Below are 13,652 nucleotides of genomic sequence, written 5' to 3'. Positions count from 1 at the left end.
CCTATAGTCAACCTGGGGTACTGATGTTAACATGCCAAGTATCGGTTACGCTTTCAGTGACTGGGGGGGGGGGGGCAGTGAGGTACTATTAAAAGTTGAAGGTGGAATCTACCTCCCTTACATCCAGGACCCGAGCCTGATTTTCCCACTTATTTACCTAAGAAGATCCAACCCCCTGTGGGTTTCTGAGACTGGAACTGATTACGGGAGTCGAAAGCCCAGTCTTTCTCCAGAGGAGCTGCTGGTGGACTTCCCAAACAAAGTGTCTTTGGGGCCCTCAACCATTTTGCTCAAACAGTTGGAAAACTATCCTCTGGATTAGAGGGGAAGAGCCAGTAAGCTTCTAGAGTAAAGGGCTGAAGTAAATGGGTGTCGTTTTGCAAAGCATAAGGTCTCTGTCTGTTGGATTAACTCAGCGCTGCCATCAGAGAGTGAGAGTAGGTGGACACAGTATGGAAATGAGTGGGGGTCACCCCAAGCAGGAAGACGTTATCATGGACAATAGACTTGAATTTCATACAAGTTCCATGGTCCCGCTCTCCTGAAAGAGCCTCAGGGAAATCCACAGGTCTCGGGCAGCACTTTGAGGGCCACTGCTCCTGTACAGTATTTCAAAAGCCCTGCCTTATCATGAGGTTGAAAAATTGGAAAGGATCAGGGGCCCCTGCTTGTCACAGCAGAGCCCCAGTGACTCCACCACTGTCCTGCAGGCATGCTCCCCGTGATCTCCACCCGAGAGCTGTCCAACTTCGAGCTGACCCTCAGCCCCGACGGCACAAGAGTCGGCAACCACAAGTGCTCCAACCTCCTGGATTACACCGAAGTCAAGACTCACCATGGCTTCCTGACGGACGCCACCAAAAACCCAGAGACCATTGGGGAGACGTATCCTTATCAGTACAGCTCCTCCATCCGAGGGGCCAGCACCCTCCGCTTCTACCGCAACCTGAACCTGGAGGCCTGTTTGTGGGAGTTTGTCAGCTACTATGACATGTCTGAGCTCCTGGCTGCCTGTGGAGGCACCATCGGAACCGACGGGCAGGTAAGGATGTCTCCCATCGGGCCTTTGCTCTCTCCTGGGTTCTCTGGATGAAATGGTGGATTTTGTTCCATTCCATAGATTGGGACCAAGTCTTAATTGCTATCTGATTGAGAGAGATCATGAGTTAATTGGCCTCCGGTTATTATAATTGCCATCGAGGGTGTAAAATCCGTTCTCTTTCTCTATATTGAAAGGACACTATATAGTTAGGACGTTAAGCCTCAACTCTGCAGTACGAAGCTGTGCTCCACAACTCCGTGTACAGATTGCTCTTCCAAGGGTCCATCGCTGTATGTGTTCGTGCACACGAAAGCGGTTGCCATTGACTGTTAATTTCAACTTGTAGCTGCACCGTGTGTGTCCCAGGAGAGCTAGGCTGATTTTGCAGAAGATACTCCACCCCACCCCACCCCCAGCCTTTCTTCTGAAGTACCTGTGAGTGAGCTCAAACCTCCAGCCTCTTGGTTGGCAGTCAGGCTCATGGACTTTTGGATTCGATGGCAACCAGGAACCACCTAATCTGATTTTAATCACTCCTTACTGTCATGCTTCGCCGTCCTTCCCTCCCTCCTTTTTACCCCCCTGTGTCAGGGGAGCCAGCCCATAACAAATCATCAAAGGTCCGGCAGGCGCGATTGTGTGGCGATAATAACTAAAGATTATAGTAAAGTCGTAGAAAATAAGAGAGATAGAAGAGAGCAAAATGAAGGCGCCAGACACATTTCATTGGGAGCATGCTCACCTCAGCTCCTCTTGATACAGGGCAGGAGAGAGAGAGGAAGGAGGACAAGGGAAGAGGGGACAGGGGAGCAAGGAGCAGGGGAGAGAGAGCTCTTTATTTCTAACCAAGGCTTATATATCTTTGGGGGTGTGCAAGTCCCCTAATTACAGGTAAAGACATACGTCACAGGAAGGTGTTGTACTATAGGTAATACAGTAATGAGAGGGGGTGATCTAGGGGTATACACTGCAGTAGGAAGGGGCGGGATTGGGGACATACATGTGACAAGAAAGGCAGATCCTAGACTCAGGATGGCAGCCTAACTTCAGATGTCACTGAGCAAGTTTGACCTGTTCTCTGGATCTCCATGGAAACAATGAGTATGCTTATCAGTAAGGTGTGAGCCCCACCTGCAGTGTACCAGACTGTAGTCTGATGGCTGGATGCCTTCAGGGAGAATATCTCTAAGCATCTGACATCCCACCATGTGCTAGCAAACAGCCTCTAATGTTTGGCATGTCTTTGGGGAGACAAAGCTGGAGAAAAGTCTTTTGTATCCCACACCCCTGTTTTTCTGCCTTCCCTTTCTTTCTGTTTCCTCCTTTCCTCCTGTCTCTGTCCTATCGCAGTCATTAATATAGTCAGCAATCTTCTCATTCAAAGCTCTGCACTGGGGACTCTTCTTCATAGCCACAGGCCGACACTTACTCACAAAATACATCTTCACAAAAAACCTCCCTTTTCTTGGCATCAACAGAGTAGCCGTGCAAAGCATACAGACGCAAAGCCTCCTTTGTTTACAACCGAGCATCTGGATTTGTCCCAGCTGGAAAGAAAAGAATTGTTAAGTGGGTTTATACATGAAAGTATTGTCTGACACTCAATCGTTCAAGGCTTTCTAGCTGAGGCCAATTTTTCCAAGACTGCACTCCAACGGGGAGCCAGAGGGCACTTGTCTCAAAAGCAACAGGATTAAGTCATTTGATTAATAGTAAAGTCCCAGTGACAACATCAGAACGACAGTACAAAATGATAGGAAAAAACCCTGGCTTTGGAAATGGACAAAGGTAGGCGCAAATCTGCCTCTGACATTTCCTAGTTATCACGGTTGGCAAATTGTTTAAGGCTCGATAGAAGTTCATTCTTCCATTCCACCTTCCCCAATCTGTCTTTGGCCCAGAAAAGAAACACTGAAGAAAAAAATCTTACAGCTTAAAAATAATGATTCATAATAACAAATCCACCTGTTTTTTCCTTTACAGATTGAATAAATATTACAGATTAATTAAGTAAATACCTCTAGTTCCTATAACTCTTCCTCACCAACCCTGTTTTCAATCTGCTGTTAAATCATTTCCACTTTCTCTGGTTGTTCTTCCCTAAAGATTGCACTTAAATCATCGGCTCTGTGGAGTGCAAAGGGAGCCCTGGTGGCATAGTAATTATGAGTTGGGCTTTTAACCCCAAGGTCAGCAGTTCAAAACCACTGGTGGCTCTGCAGGAGAAAGATGAGACTTCCTACTCCCATAAAGAATTACAGTCTTGAAAACTCACAGGGGCAGTTCTACCCTGTTCTATAGGATCCCTATGAGACAGAATCAACTGGATGGCAGTGAGATTGGAGGGGGTTTGGGGTACGTGCCTGCAAATCTCCTACATAAAATAAATGTGCTATCTATTTCCAATCATTCAGTCCTCTCAACAATCCCTTGAGACAACTCCAAATTGTGTTCCTTTTTTCACAGAGGAAGATACTGAAGTGAACTCTGTGTGTGTGTGTGTGTGTGTGTGTGTGTGTGTGTGTGTGTGTGTGTAGACTCTATCTTACCAAAGCTTGTGTATGGCACAAAAGGCATTGTGATTGTAATGTACTTACAATAGCACAGTTTATCCTATGGGCTTCTGCTACATATCCTTGGTTATGACTGAAGGTCAGATAATAACAACTATTTAATCGATCTAAAATTAAACGCAGGGAAAGTAGTGCTGTAGAATGCCACAGTTTCCTTTTCTCGGTGATTAACTAAGTGAAATGAGAATAACTCCATAAAGTTAGGTGCACTTAGAAAACAGCGGGGAGTTGAGCTGATAAAAGTGACCGTCTCGTTTCAGGTCTTGAACCTGGTGCAGTCCTACGTGACCCTGCGGGTCCCCCTGTACGTGTCCTATGTTTTCCATTCTCCCGTGGGGATTGGCGGGTGGCAGCATTTTGACCTGAAGTCCGAGCTGCGCCTGACCTTTGTGTACGACACTGCCATCTTGTGGAACGACGGCATCGGCAGCCCACCCGAAGCTGAACTCCAAGGTGGGTGACTAGGACTTGGCAGAAATCACTAACTCCTCCTACCGATATCAATGTCCAGGCCGCCCCTGAGTGATGAACATCAAATTGCAGTGGTTGTAATAACGAGTGGGCACTGCTTTGCAATATCGTTCTTACTGCATTCTGTGTCAAAGGAGCCCCCTGGCTGCACTGTGGTATGAGCATCGGGCTGCAGACCACCAGGTCCCCGTGCAAACCCAATGCCGCTCCCTGCGAGAAGGCTGTGCTTTCATAAAGATGCGCAATCATAGAAACCCCTCGCTATAGGTTTCTAGGAGCCTCGCGGGAGGAGTGGGCGACAAGTTGGGCTGCTACAAGGTCAGCCATTCAAAACCACCAGCCCCTCCTGGGGAAAGTGTGAGGCTTTCTCAACCCGCAGGGGCAGTTCTACCTGTCCTACTGGGTCGCTGAGTCACAATTGACCGGAAGGCAGTGAGTTTGGAGGTTTGGGGAGTTACTCATTGAAACGATGCCAGTGGGTCGTTTTGATTTGGCTTCCTTTGTTAAAGATGTGTCCGTGTATCCGGAAGGGTCCTTTAATGTTTCTGTGCACACAAAGGCACCCCAGCTGCTCCACACAGAGACAAGCACTGCACCAACTGTGGCAGCAGACTGTGCGTAGCGGTGGCGATTTGCCTACAAACTCCCTTTAGAGACAGACTGTGGGGCAGAACTCATTCATGATCTGGGACTGCCTGTACTTCAGAGGATTGATTGATTGATTGATTGATTGATTGATTGATTTTACTATACCTAAATATAACAGCAGACGTTCAGCTTTAAATTTTGCAGAACATGTGATTGGTTATTTTCTACAAAGCTGTGGAACGATCACGGCCCGTCTTAGGCTACAGGTCATTTGGGTCACACAATAGAGTCTGTAGCCCCATGGTTCTAAAAACATGTAATGGTAGTGCAAGAAGAGCCCAAAGGAAAAAGCCATTCATTCATTCCTGAAAGGGGGAGCTACATTTTTTTAAAGTCCAATGTAAGGTGTGTTCTTGCTGCTAATTCTGACACTACACCCAAGTAGGTGTGTCGTCTCCAACAAGTTCCCCCTACCCTCGTATTATTGCTACTCCCATTACTATTCCTGAGGGTTTTATCTATCTGGATTCTGTGTGTCGAGAGCTGTTATCTATACCAGTGTATATGCTCTGGTCCAGCCAGATTTGTGAGGTAGACCTGGGATCATGATAGTGCGTGGGGGGAAGCCTTAAAAACTGCGTTTTGTCAGTGCTATACTGCACCTTGACTGCCTCATCCCTTCCTTGTGACCCTTCTATGAGGGGATGTCCAATTGTCTACAGGTGGGTTTTGGGTTTCCTCTCCGCCCCACCTCCTTCGCATCCATATGATTGTTTTTTGTGTCTTCTGATGCCTGATACCTGATCCTGTCAACACCTCATGATCACACAGGCTGGTGTGCTCCTTCCACGTGTTGCTTCTCAGCTACATGGTCGCTTGTTTATCCTCAAGCCTTTAAAAGTCCCGATGTTGTATCTTTTAATAGACAGGCGCCACCAACTTTCTTCACCACATTTGCTTATGTACCCAGTTTGTCTTCGGTGATCATGTCGGGAAAGTGAGCATTCCAGAATGTCAGGATATTAAAACAAAGGGTTCCTGCGTTGAGGGCAGACTTGAGTAGAGACTCAATATCTTGTCTGCTATCTTAATACTTAACACATAAATATATGTATATAGATATGTCCATGTTATATATAAATATATTTACATACGTACGTGCCTATCTTGATACCTCTATCAATGACCTTTTCCTCCTAGTTCTTTCCTCTATTTTTCCAAGAATTTTTAGGCCCCTCAGACATCGCTGGCATTCTAGTTCCATAGAAGCCTGTAGCATTTGGTGTCTTGCCTTAGCAAACGTATACTTGGGTGGATCTTCTTTTCCTCCTACCGTAAATATTCTCGTTTCTTTCATATGATTGGAGTGGAACCAAAGTTTGTCAGACTGCTGGACTTCTGGGGGAAACTTCAGCGTTTTCTTTCCACCCATAAGTTGGGAATCATTCTTCAGAAGACACACCTCTTTTGCACCTATGTCTCTAAAGTGCCACGATTTTACTACGTGGGTTATATCTTTCCGTAAGCAACTCTGTTTTTATAGACTGGCGCTTAGACCGTCTTGTCCTGTTCAGATCTGTTGGAGCAAGGGGGCTTCAAAAACTTTGTGGGAAAATGGAATGAAAAGATAATTTTTCCACACATGCTTTGACACCACCCTCTCATGTATTTCATATCAACTTCACTCATGTTACCTAACTTGATGCTCCTCCCTGCTTTGTGAACGCCTTAGTCCGAGTGGGGTAGTAGATTATGAGTTGGGCTGCCAGGTGCATGGTCAGCAGTTCAAACCCACCAGGCACTCTGAGGGTAAAAGAAAGGGTTTTCTGCTCCACTAAAGACTGACAACCTAAGAAATCCAGGGCCGAGTAATCTAATTTCCACTCTGGTGTGCTGTGTTCCATTTCAGGTTCTCTCTATCCAACCAGCATGCGTCTCAATGAAGAGGGACGCTTAGTTGTGAACTTCAAGACAGAAGCTCAATTCCATGGCTTGTTTGTGCTGTCACATCCCGGTAAGACCCACATCCCATTAAACAATCACTCTCCTCACTGTGGATACTCCAATACCTGTTGTCATTGAATAGACTGGCTCAGTGTGACCCCGTGTGTCAGAGTAGAACTATGCTGGGTAGGGTTATTGATAGCTGATATATCAAGGCACATGGGCTTGTCCTTTTCCTGACTCATCTCTGAGTAGACTTGAACCTCTAACCACTCCAGTAGCAACCAAGACCGCCCCAGTGTGTGTCTGAGGCCATAAATCTTTAGGGATATAGAAAGCTTTGTCTTTCTCCGTCAGTGTGGCTGGTGATATCAAACTGTTGAGCTTACAGTTAACAGCCCAACAAATACAATGTTGTATTTGTAATGCCTAAGGATAGGCATTATCTATTCAAATGGTCCCCCATTGGCTTTGAAACTCTATTTCAAATATGCATATATGTCATTATCTGCATTAAGGGCTTGGTCTACAAAATTCCTATAAGTTATATCTATCAGCTTTTCAAGAACATGCTAAAAAAGTTTGGCAAACTTAAAAGGAGACCTCACCAAGTCCACTGTAAAGGTTTTCTTAGATAAAAAAGGCAGCGAAACAATCCCTTTCCCAGCTTTGCTTCCGCTGCACAAAGTTGAATTCCAGGTGAGTGATGCCCTTCAGAAAACAAGCTCCCTACTGGGCACCGAAAGAGGCATTTGCGTTTCGAGCCAGTGGAGGTGCTTTGCTTCCTCACTAAGTTTTTGCACACGTTCAATTATCCTCAGGGCTATCTCCATGTAAGATGGTGCTTTGAATATAATACACACACACACACACACACATTAAAAACAAGACAGGGACTCTAGAGGCATAGTGAGTTACGCATTGAGCCACAAGGCCAGCACTTCGATCCCACCAGCTGCTCCGTGGGAGAATGATGAACCTATCTATGCCTTTAAGGATTTAAAGTCTTGGGCACCCAAAGGAGCAGCTCTCCCCTGCCTGGAAGGGTCACCAGGAGTCAGACTTGACTCCACGGCCCTCCAGATCCCATCTGATTCACGGCAAATCATGTGTCCGAGGAGAGCTGGGCTCCATAAGATTTTTAAGGACGGATTTGGGGGAGCACATGGGGGCTTGAGAAAGTCTTTTGTCCAGGAATGCTCACAAGGCCCCTGGTAGATCAGGAGGCCTTGCTTCCTCGGCATGTCCAAGACGACTCCACACTCCAACCTTTCTGTTAGGGTCTGAGCACTTGAACGTTAACACCACCCAGGGGTTCTCACCAATAAGGCAGCAGGCAATAAGGCCCCTAAGTTCTCTCTTTTTAAGATTATTTTATTAGAAATCGTTTCTTTTTAATTCCACTCTCCAAACAACAACCTGCTTTGCATGGCTTGCCAGCCCTCCATTGTATGACAGATACCGTGTCCACTGCTGTAAAGTCGATTCTTTCTCATAGCGATGATCCCACCAATAGAAGAACCAAAAGCCAAGCCCCTGCCATCAAGTTCATTCCCGGGACCCCAAATAGGCTGGGAACCTTTACAAGAGTACACAGCCTCATCGTTCTCCCAAGGAGTGGCTGGTGGGTTTGAACAGCCAGTCTTAAGGTTAGCGGTCCCATGCTTACTGGAAGTACAACCAGAGCTCCTTATATGTAATAGCGCCACCCACCCACCATTATTCAGACTCATAGCAACCTAGATAAGGTCTTCAAGGCTATAAATCTTGACAGGAGCGCCCAGCCTCATCTTTGTCGTGCAAAGTGGCTGGTGGGTTTGAACCACCAACCACATTGCAGCTAGCAGCCCAGTGCTTACAAGATAACCAGGAAGGACGCACAAACTGGCTGTCATCAAGTCCATGCTGAGTCATACGGAAAATCGTTTATTCAATAACTTCAAAAATCTGCCTTATGCTGGGCATGAGCTCTAGCAAAGAAGAGAGCAGGTGAAATCTTCCAGAAGTAAGAGGTTTTGAGCTGGAATGAATCAGTATGACCTCTTGGGATTGCCAGTCCTGGAAAAGAATGGTCTCCTGGCCTTACTAGTCCCCTTCCACATGCCCACCTTTCGAATAAGCCAAGTCTTTGTTCAGCACAGGGGCAGGCAGTCTAATAAAGATGAGACTCCATTCATAAATTCGCTGCCCAGCTGTGTGGACACCAATAGACTATTCTGAGCACAGCCATGGTCTCAGTTCACAATGAACGCATTCACGTCCACCGTTATTGCACGGCGGTGCCTCCCCGGAAAGCAGCCCCGAGCAAGCTGGGCGCTTCTGCACAATTATCTTTTGTCAGAGTTATTGGATTGAAAGAGCTCTAGGTTCTGATTCTAAAGAGCCACTTCCTAGTTATGGGTCCTTGGGAGAGTCACATCGTCCCTCCCAGTCTGGTTTTTTTTCATCTGCAAAATCAGGGTAACTGCCACTCCAAGGGAGGAATAGGAGGCTTCCTGCCCATCAGGAAATACTGTCTCAGAAACCTTCAGGGGCAGTTCTGCCCCAGCCTCTGGGACCGCTGTGAGTCAGACGACACTCCACGCCTGTCAGTGGTCTTCGCACACACATTGTATGAGGAAATGCAAATAAAGAGTTCTGGGAATCTTAAACACTACTTGAAATAATTACTTTGTCATGTTTTAATTGTTCTGTTTTTTATTGACTGGGTTACGAGTTGGGCTGCTAAACACAAGGTTGGCAGTTTGAAACCACCAGCTGCTCCAAGGGCGGAAGACAAGGCGCTCTACTCCCATAAAGAGTCACAGTGTTGGAAATTGGAGAAGTTCTGCCCTGCCCTCTAGGTCCCTAGGAGTTGTGTGGGCTTGGCTTTGTTTATCTTCTTGAGTGGTGGGTGGGCTGAAGGGTTGGCCATGTGAGACCACCCAAGAGCACCTTAGAACATAGGCCAGACCTTTCTGCTTCAGAAAAGTCACAACTGTGAAAATCCTGTAAAACACGGGTCTCTTCTGACACATGCCTTGAGTCACCCCGAGTCAAACTCCACTCAGCAGCCATGAGCAACAAAATGATGGGCATCTCCATCACTTTCCCAGCATCCCTCACAAGCTCAGTGATTATATCTGCTGACCACCCGGGCCTCACCTTCTCCCTCCGCCTCATAAGGAGTGAGCCAACCTACAACCAGCCGGTGCAGCAGTGGAGCTTCATGTCCGACTTCGCAGTAAGTGGCCGAGGCTCTCGGGGCGGCAGGCCTTTACTCCGCAGGTTTGCCAATGGAAACCATGCAGGTCTTTCTTTTCTCTCCAAGGTCCGGGACTACTCAGGGACCTACACTGTGAAGCTGCTGCCGTGCTCCACCCCTCCACATCAGAGCTACCGCCTGCCACTCATCTGCAACCCCAGGGAGCCTGTCACCTTTGACCTGGACATCCGATTCCAGCAGGTGCGTCTCACTGGCCTCTGGCCTCTAGATGTCATGGCGTGGTGGTTTACTTGTAGAAGGAAAAAACGTCTTCCTCTGCTGATGACTTTGAGAAAAAAGACAGGAAGGAAGGAAGGTGAGGAGGAAAGAACCTCCTCTATCTGTTATGAGAACAAGACCTGGATGGTTACAGATAGTTGCCAGAGGAGCGAGGGCTTCTGCTGGTTTACTTTGCTTCATTTTTATCTGCTCTGATTGCCCCTCCTCCTGGAGCTTGGTACCTTGGAGATTGGAGAATTTTTGTGAAAGCCATTCTACGCGTCTCCACCTGCATGGAGGAGGGCACCCTGATCCTCTGACTGCCTCTCAGCCCCTAATTGTCATTATTTGCATGGATCGAGAACAGACACGGGCGTGTTGCTCTTCACGGATACTGGGCTCTGTACAGATTGATGTACGGAGGCAGCCCCTGCGTTGAGCAAGGTTTTCCTCGCCAGTGTCTTTCTGACGGCATGTGCTCCCGTCATGCCTCTGTGTCACCTTCTGGTAATTCTCCCAAGAGTCAAGCTTCTCTGGCAAAGCTACTGCCCACTTCCTGGACTACAGTAGAGTCGAAGCACAATTGTGTGGCCACTGGAAGCTAAGATCATCATGCCACTCTCTCTTGCCATAGTCACGTGATGGAGGGGACCTAGAGCCGAACCCACACGGTAGCTTCGCACGGACCATGATCCCACAGGTCCCTTCCACTCGCCACTGCTGAAGTCTGTCCAACTCTTGGAAACCCCAGGCCTATCAGAGGAGAACTGAGCTCCTTGATGGAGGGTGGGGGCGCAGGGGAGATCGGTAGGCGGTGTTTTTGTTTCTGTCTTTTCTCTTTTACTTTCAGAAACTGTCTCAATCAGGTTTGTTAAGGTTTAATTTACACACAGTAACACACAGTTGGGTGAGTGTGAACAAATGCAGCCGGTCCTGGAACCATCAGCACAAATCTAGATGTGTACAAGTTCCACACACACACACACACACCCCTGGGGTGGGGGTCCACCAGAACCTTTTGCAGCAAAACTCTGGTGACTGTGTTAGGCTGGCTTGGCTAGACAAACAAAGCCAGTGGCACTCATAGATGGACAAGAAAACTTTATATCAAGAAGTAATTTTATATGGAGAAAGCATTCCAGTCCAGTGTAGTCCATGGGTCTGATGGAGCCCTCTCCAGACTCACATTGCTGCGGGCTGGGAAAACAGAAAGGGGAAGTGGGAAGCAGGGAGATCCCAGGCTGGTGGGTGCAGAGTCTTATGAATCCCAGGGCAGTGGGAACGTGACAGGGTGCAGCTCCCAGGATGAATGGCCCCCCTAGAACCACCCAGGGAGGCAGATACAGACTCCAAACAAGGAGGAAGGTGAAAGGCAAGACAGAGGGTCTCGCTGTCTATCTTATTAAAAAGCCACACCCCTCAGGAAGCATCACCAGGCTACCACTTGACCGACAGGTTGGCTCCACCCCTATCTCCACAGAGGGACCATCAACTCAGCATAAAATCTAACCACCACAGTGACCTATTGATAGTATTCATTTAGTGTAAATAGTAGATTTCAAGTAAAGATTATTTTCAGGGTTGTTAGAAGAACTCGGTCCAAGCACCTCAACAAAGCATCCACTCATGCAAGCCACCTGACACAAAATCCACTGCTCCATCAGTGTTTGGGTGGATTGTTTTTCTGAAGTCAATCACCAGGCCTTTCATCCAAGGGACCTCTAGGAGAACTCAAACCACTGGCCTTGGGGCTAGCAGTGGAGGACAGTAACTGTTTGCAGCAGTGTGGATGAGCTCACACAGTGGTGTTTTGTGCTCTTCAAAATCCAGCCAGGTTTGCTTTTTCACTGAGGAGAAAGCCAGTGTCGTAAAGCCCTGCATCGCTCTGCGGAAGGTGCACACCATTGTCTGATGACAGTGGACGTGTGTCCCTGGGAGAGCCATGCCTGGCTACCAGGAAAACCCTGTACGGCACATCCAAGGGCCTTTGCACTTTGTCTTAGGTGAGTGACCCAGTGGCGGCCGAGTTCAGCTTGAACACCCAAATGTACCTGCTCTCCAAGAAGAGCCTCTGGCTGTCGGACGGATCCATGGGGTTCGGGCAAGAGAGCGATGTCGCTTTTGCAGAAGGTACAGCTTTGACACAGGACATGGCTGCTCACACTGTTGGCACCGTGTGTGTAGGGTTGGCTTTGGGTTCTCACGTTTGAGTGCAGATAGCTATAACCTTCTTTATGGTTTGGCACATATAACCGAGGATCAGTTTGGCCCTGAGTGGGCCCTGGGGTGTGTATGAAATTGGGGGGTGTCACTGGGTGAGTTTTATTCTGGGCGAGGGGGCTTCGGAAACAAGTTCAGATGTTGTATTCTGGAAGTGGTCATCATTGTGGCTGCGGATAGGCACAGTGACTTTATCACCTAACAACTAACGCGCCCTTGTCTCTGCTCTAGGTGACACCATTTATGGCCGTGTGATGGTAGACCCGGTGCAGAACCTCGGCGATTCGTTCTACTGCAGCATTGAGAAGGTGTTCCTGTGCACAGGCACCGACGGCTACGTCCCCAAGTACAGCCCAGCCGATGCGGAATACGGCTGCTTGGCGGATTCGCCTTCACTCTTATACAGATTTAAAATTGTGGTGAGTGCTTTGACCAAACAATGAAACTAGACAGTCATTTTGTAGGGAATTTTACAGACTATTATAAGAAAAGAAAAAGAAACGTGGCTTTTACACAAAAAGATAAGACTTTGAAGAGGAGGCAGCCAAGGATGGGTGTGGGAATCAGGAGAGGGGAGAATAGGAAATTCTAGAGGAATGGAGGGAAAAAACAAAGAGCCACATTTATGGGGCACTAACGGGATATTCTTACTATTTTCATTTGTTGAGATGGGCTGTATAACTGTATAAAATGTTTCTTTAAAAACCAAAATTTTAAAGGAAAAACCCTCCAGATTCCTTACCCCTCAGACCTAACTGTTCTTCTGAATAGCTAAAAAGAAAAGCAGAAGTCAAGCTGAAGTAGACTAGAGGCCTCTAGTAACATACATGCGAAAAAAGAAACTGGATAGATATATGTATGTATGTATATATGTATGTATTTACTGAAACCATTTTAAACAAGAACATCTTTTTCAATCGTGCAAACCAATCAGTGACATCCATGGTGATTTTAATCTGCTCAAATGATCATGAACATACTGTGACATCTGACTCATTCATCCTTATCCTTGTCCTTCAAGGACAAAGCTCAGCCCGAGACCCAAGCCACCAGCTTTGGAGATGTCCTGTTTAATGCCAGACTGGCAGCGGATGACCCCGAAGCCATTCTCTTAGTAAACCAGCCTGGATCTGATGGATTTAAAGTTGACTCAACACCCCTCTTCCAGGTGAGCCAAAGAGGAGCCGATTTCCAACCAATGTATTAGCACTGTGGTGGGGCAAAGAGCTCACAGGTGAAGCTGCTAACTGAAGGCAGAAGTTCAAATCCACCCAAAAGAATTCAAAACACCAAGCTCGCTGCCGTCGAGTCAATTCCAACTCATAATGACCCTGCCAGACAGAGTAGAACT

The 13,652-nt window shown here is 47.3% G+C and overlaps 1 protein-coding gene across 1 annotated transcript in view; it reads left to right on the top strand.

Annotated features, from left to right (window-relative positions):
* Window positions 1-13,652, top strand: part of FREM2 (FRAS1 related extracellular matrix 2) — a 191,887-nt gene that overhangs the window by 175,859 nt on the left and 2,376 nt on the right. Inside the window, exons 16-23 of the mRNA XM_075563602.1 lie at window positions 711-1,042; window positions 3,876-4,068; window positions 6,584-6,688; window positions 9,714-9,841; window positions 9,929-10,063; window positions 12,085-12,211; window positions 12,533-12,720; window positions 13,323-13,469. Coding sequence (XP_075419717.1) covers window positions 711-1,042; window positions 3,876-4,068; window positions 6,584-6,688; window positions 9,714-9,841; window positions 9,929-10,063; window positions 12,085-12,211; window positions 12,533-12,720; window positions 13,323-13,469 — 1,355 coding nt within the window. The remainder of the gene's footprint in view (window positions 1-710; window positions 1,043-3,875; window positions 4,069-6,583; window positions 6,689-9,713; window positions 9,842-9,928; window positions 10,064-12,084; window positions 12,212-12,532; window positions 12,721-13,322; window positions 13,470-13,652) is intronic.

This window comes from Tenrec ecaudatus, chromosome 11 (assembly GCF_050624435.1).
Source record: "Tenrec ecaudatus isolate mTenEca1 chromosome 11, mTenEca1.hap1, whole genome shotgun sequence".
Taxonomy (NCBI): domain Eukaryota; kingdom Metazoa; phylum Chordata; class Mammalia; order Afrosoricida; family Tenrecidae; genus Tenrec; species Tenrec ecaudatus.
Note: the sequence above shows the minus strand (reverse complement) of the source record. Positions and strands in the feature narration are given on the sequence as shown.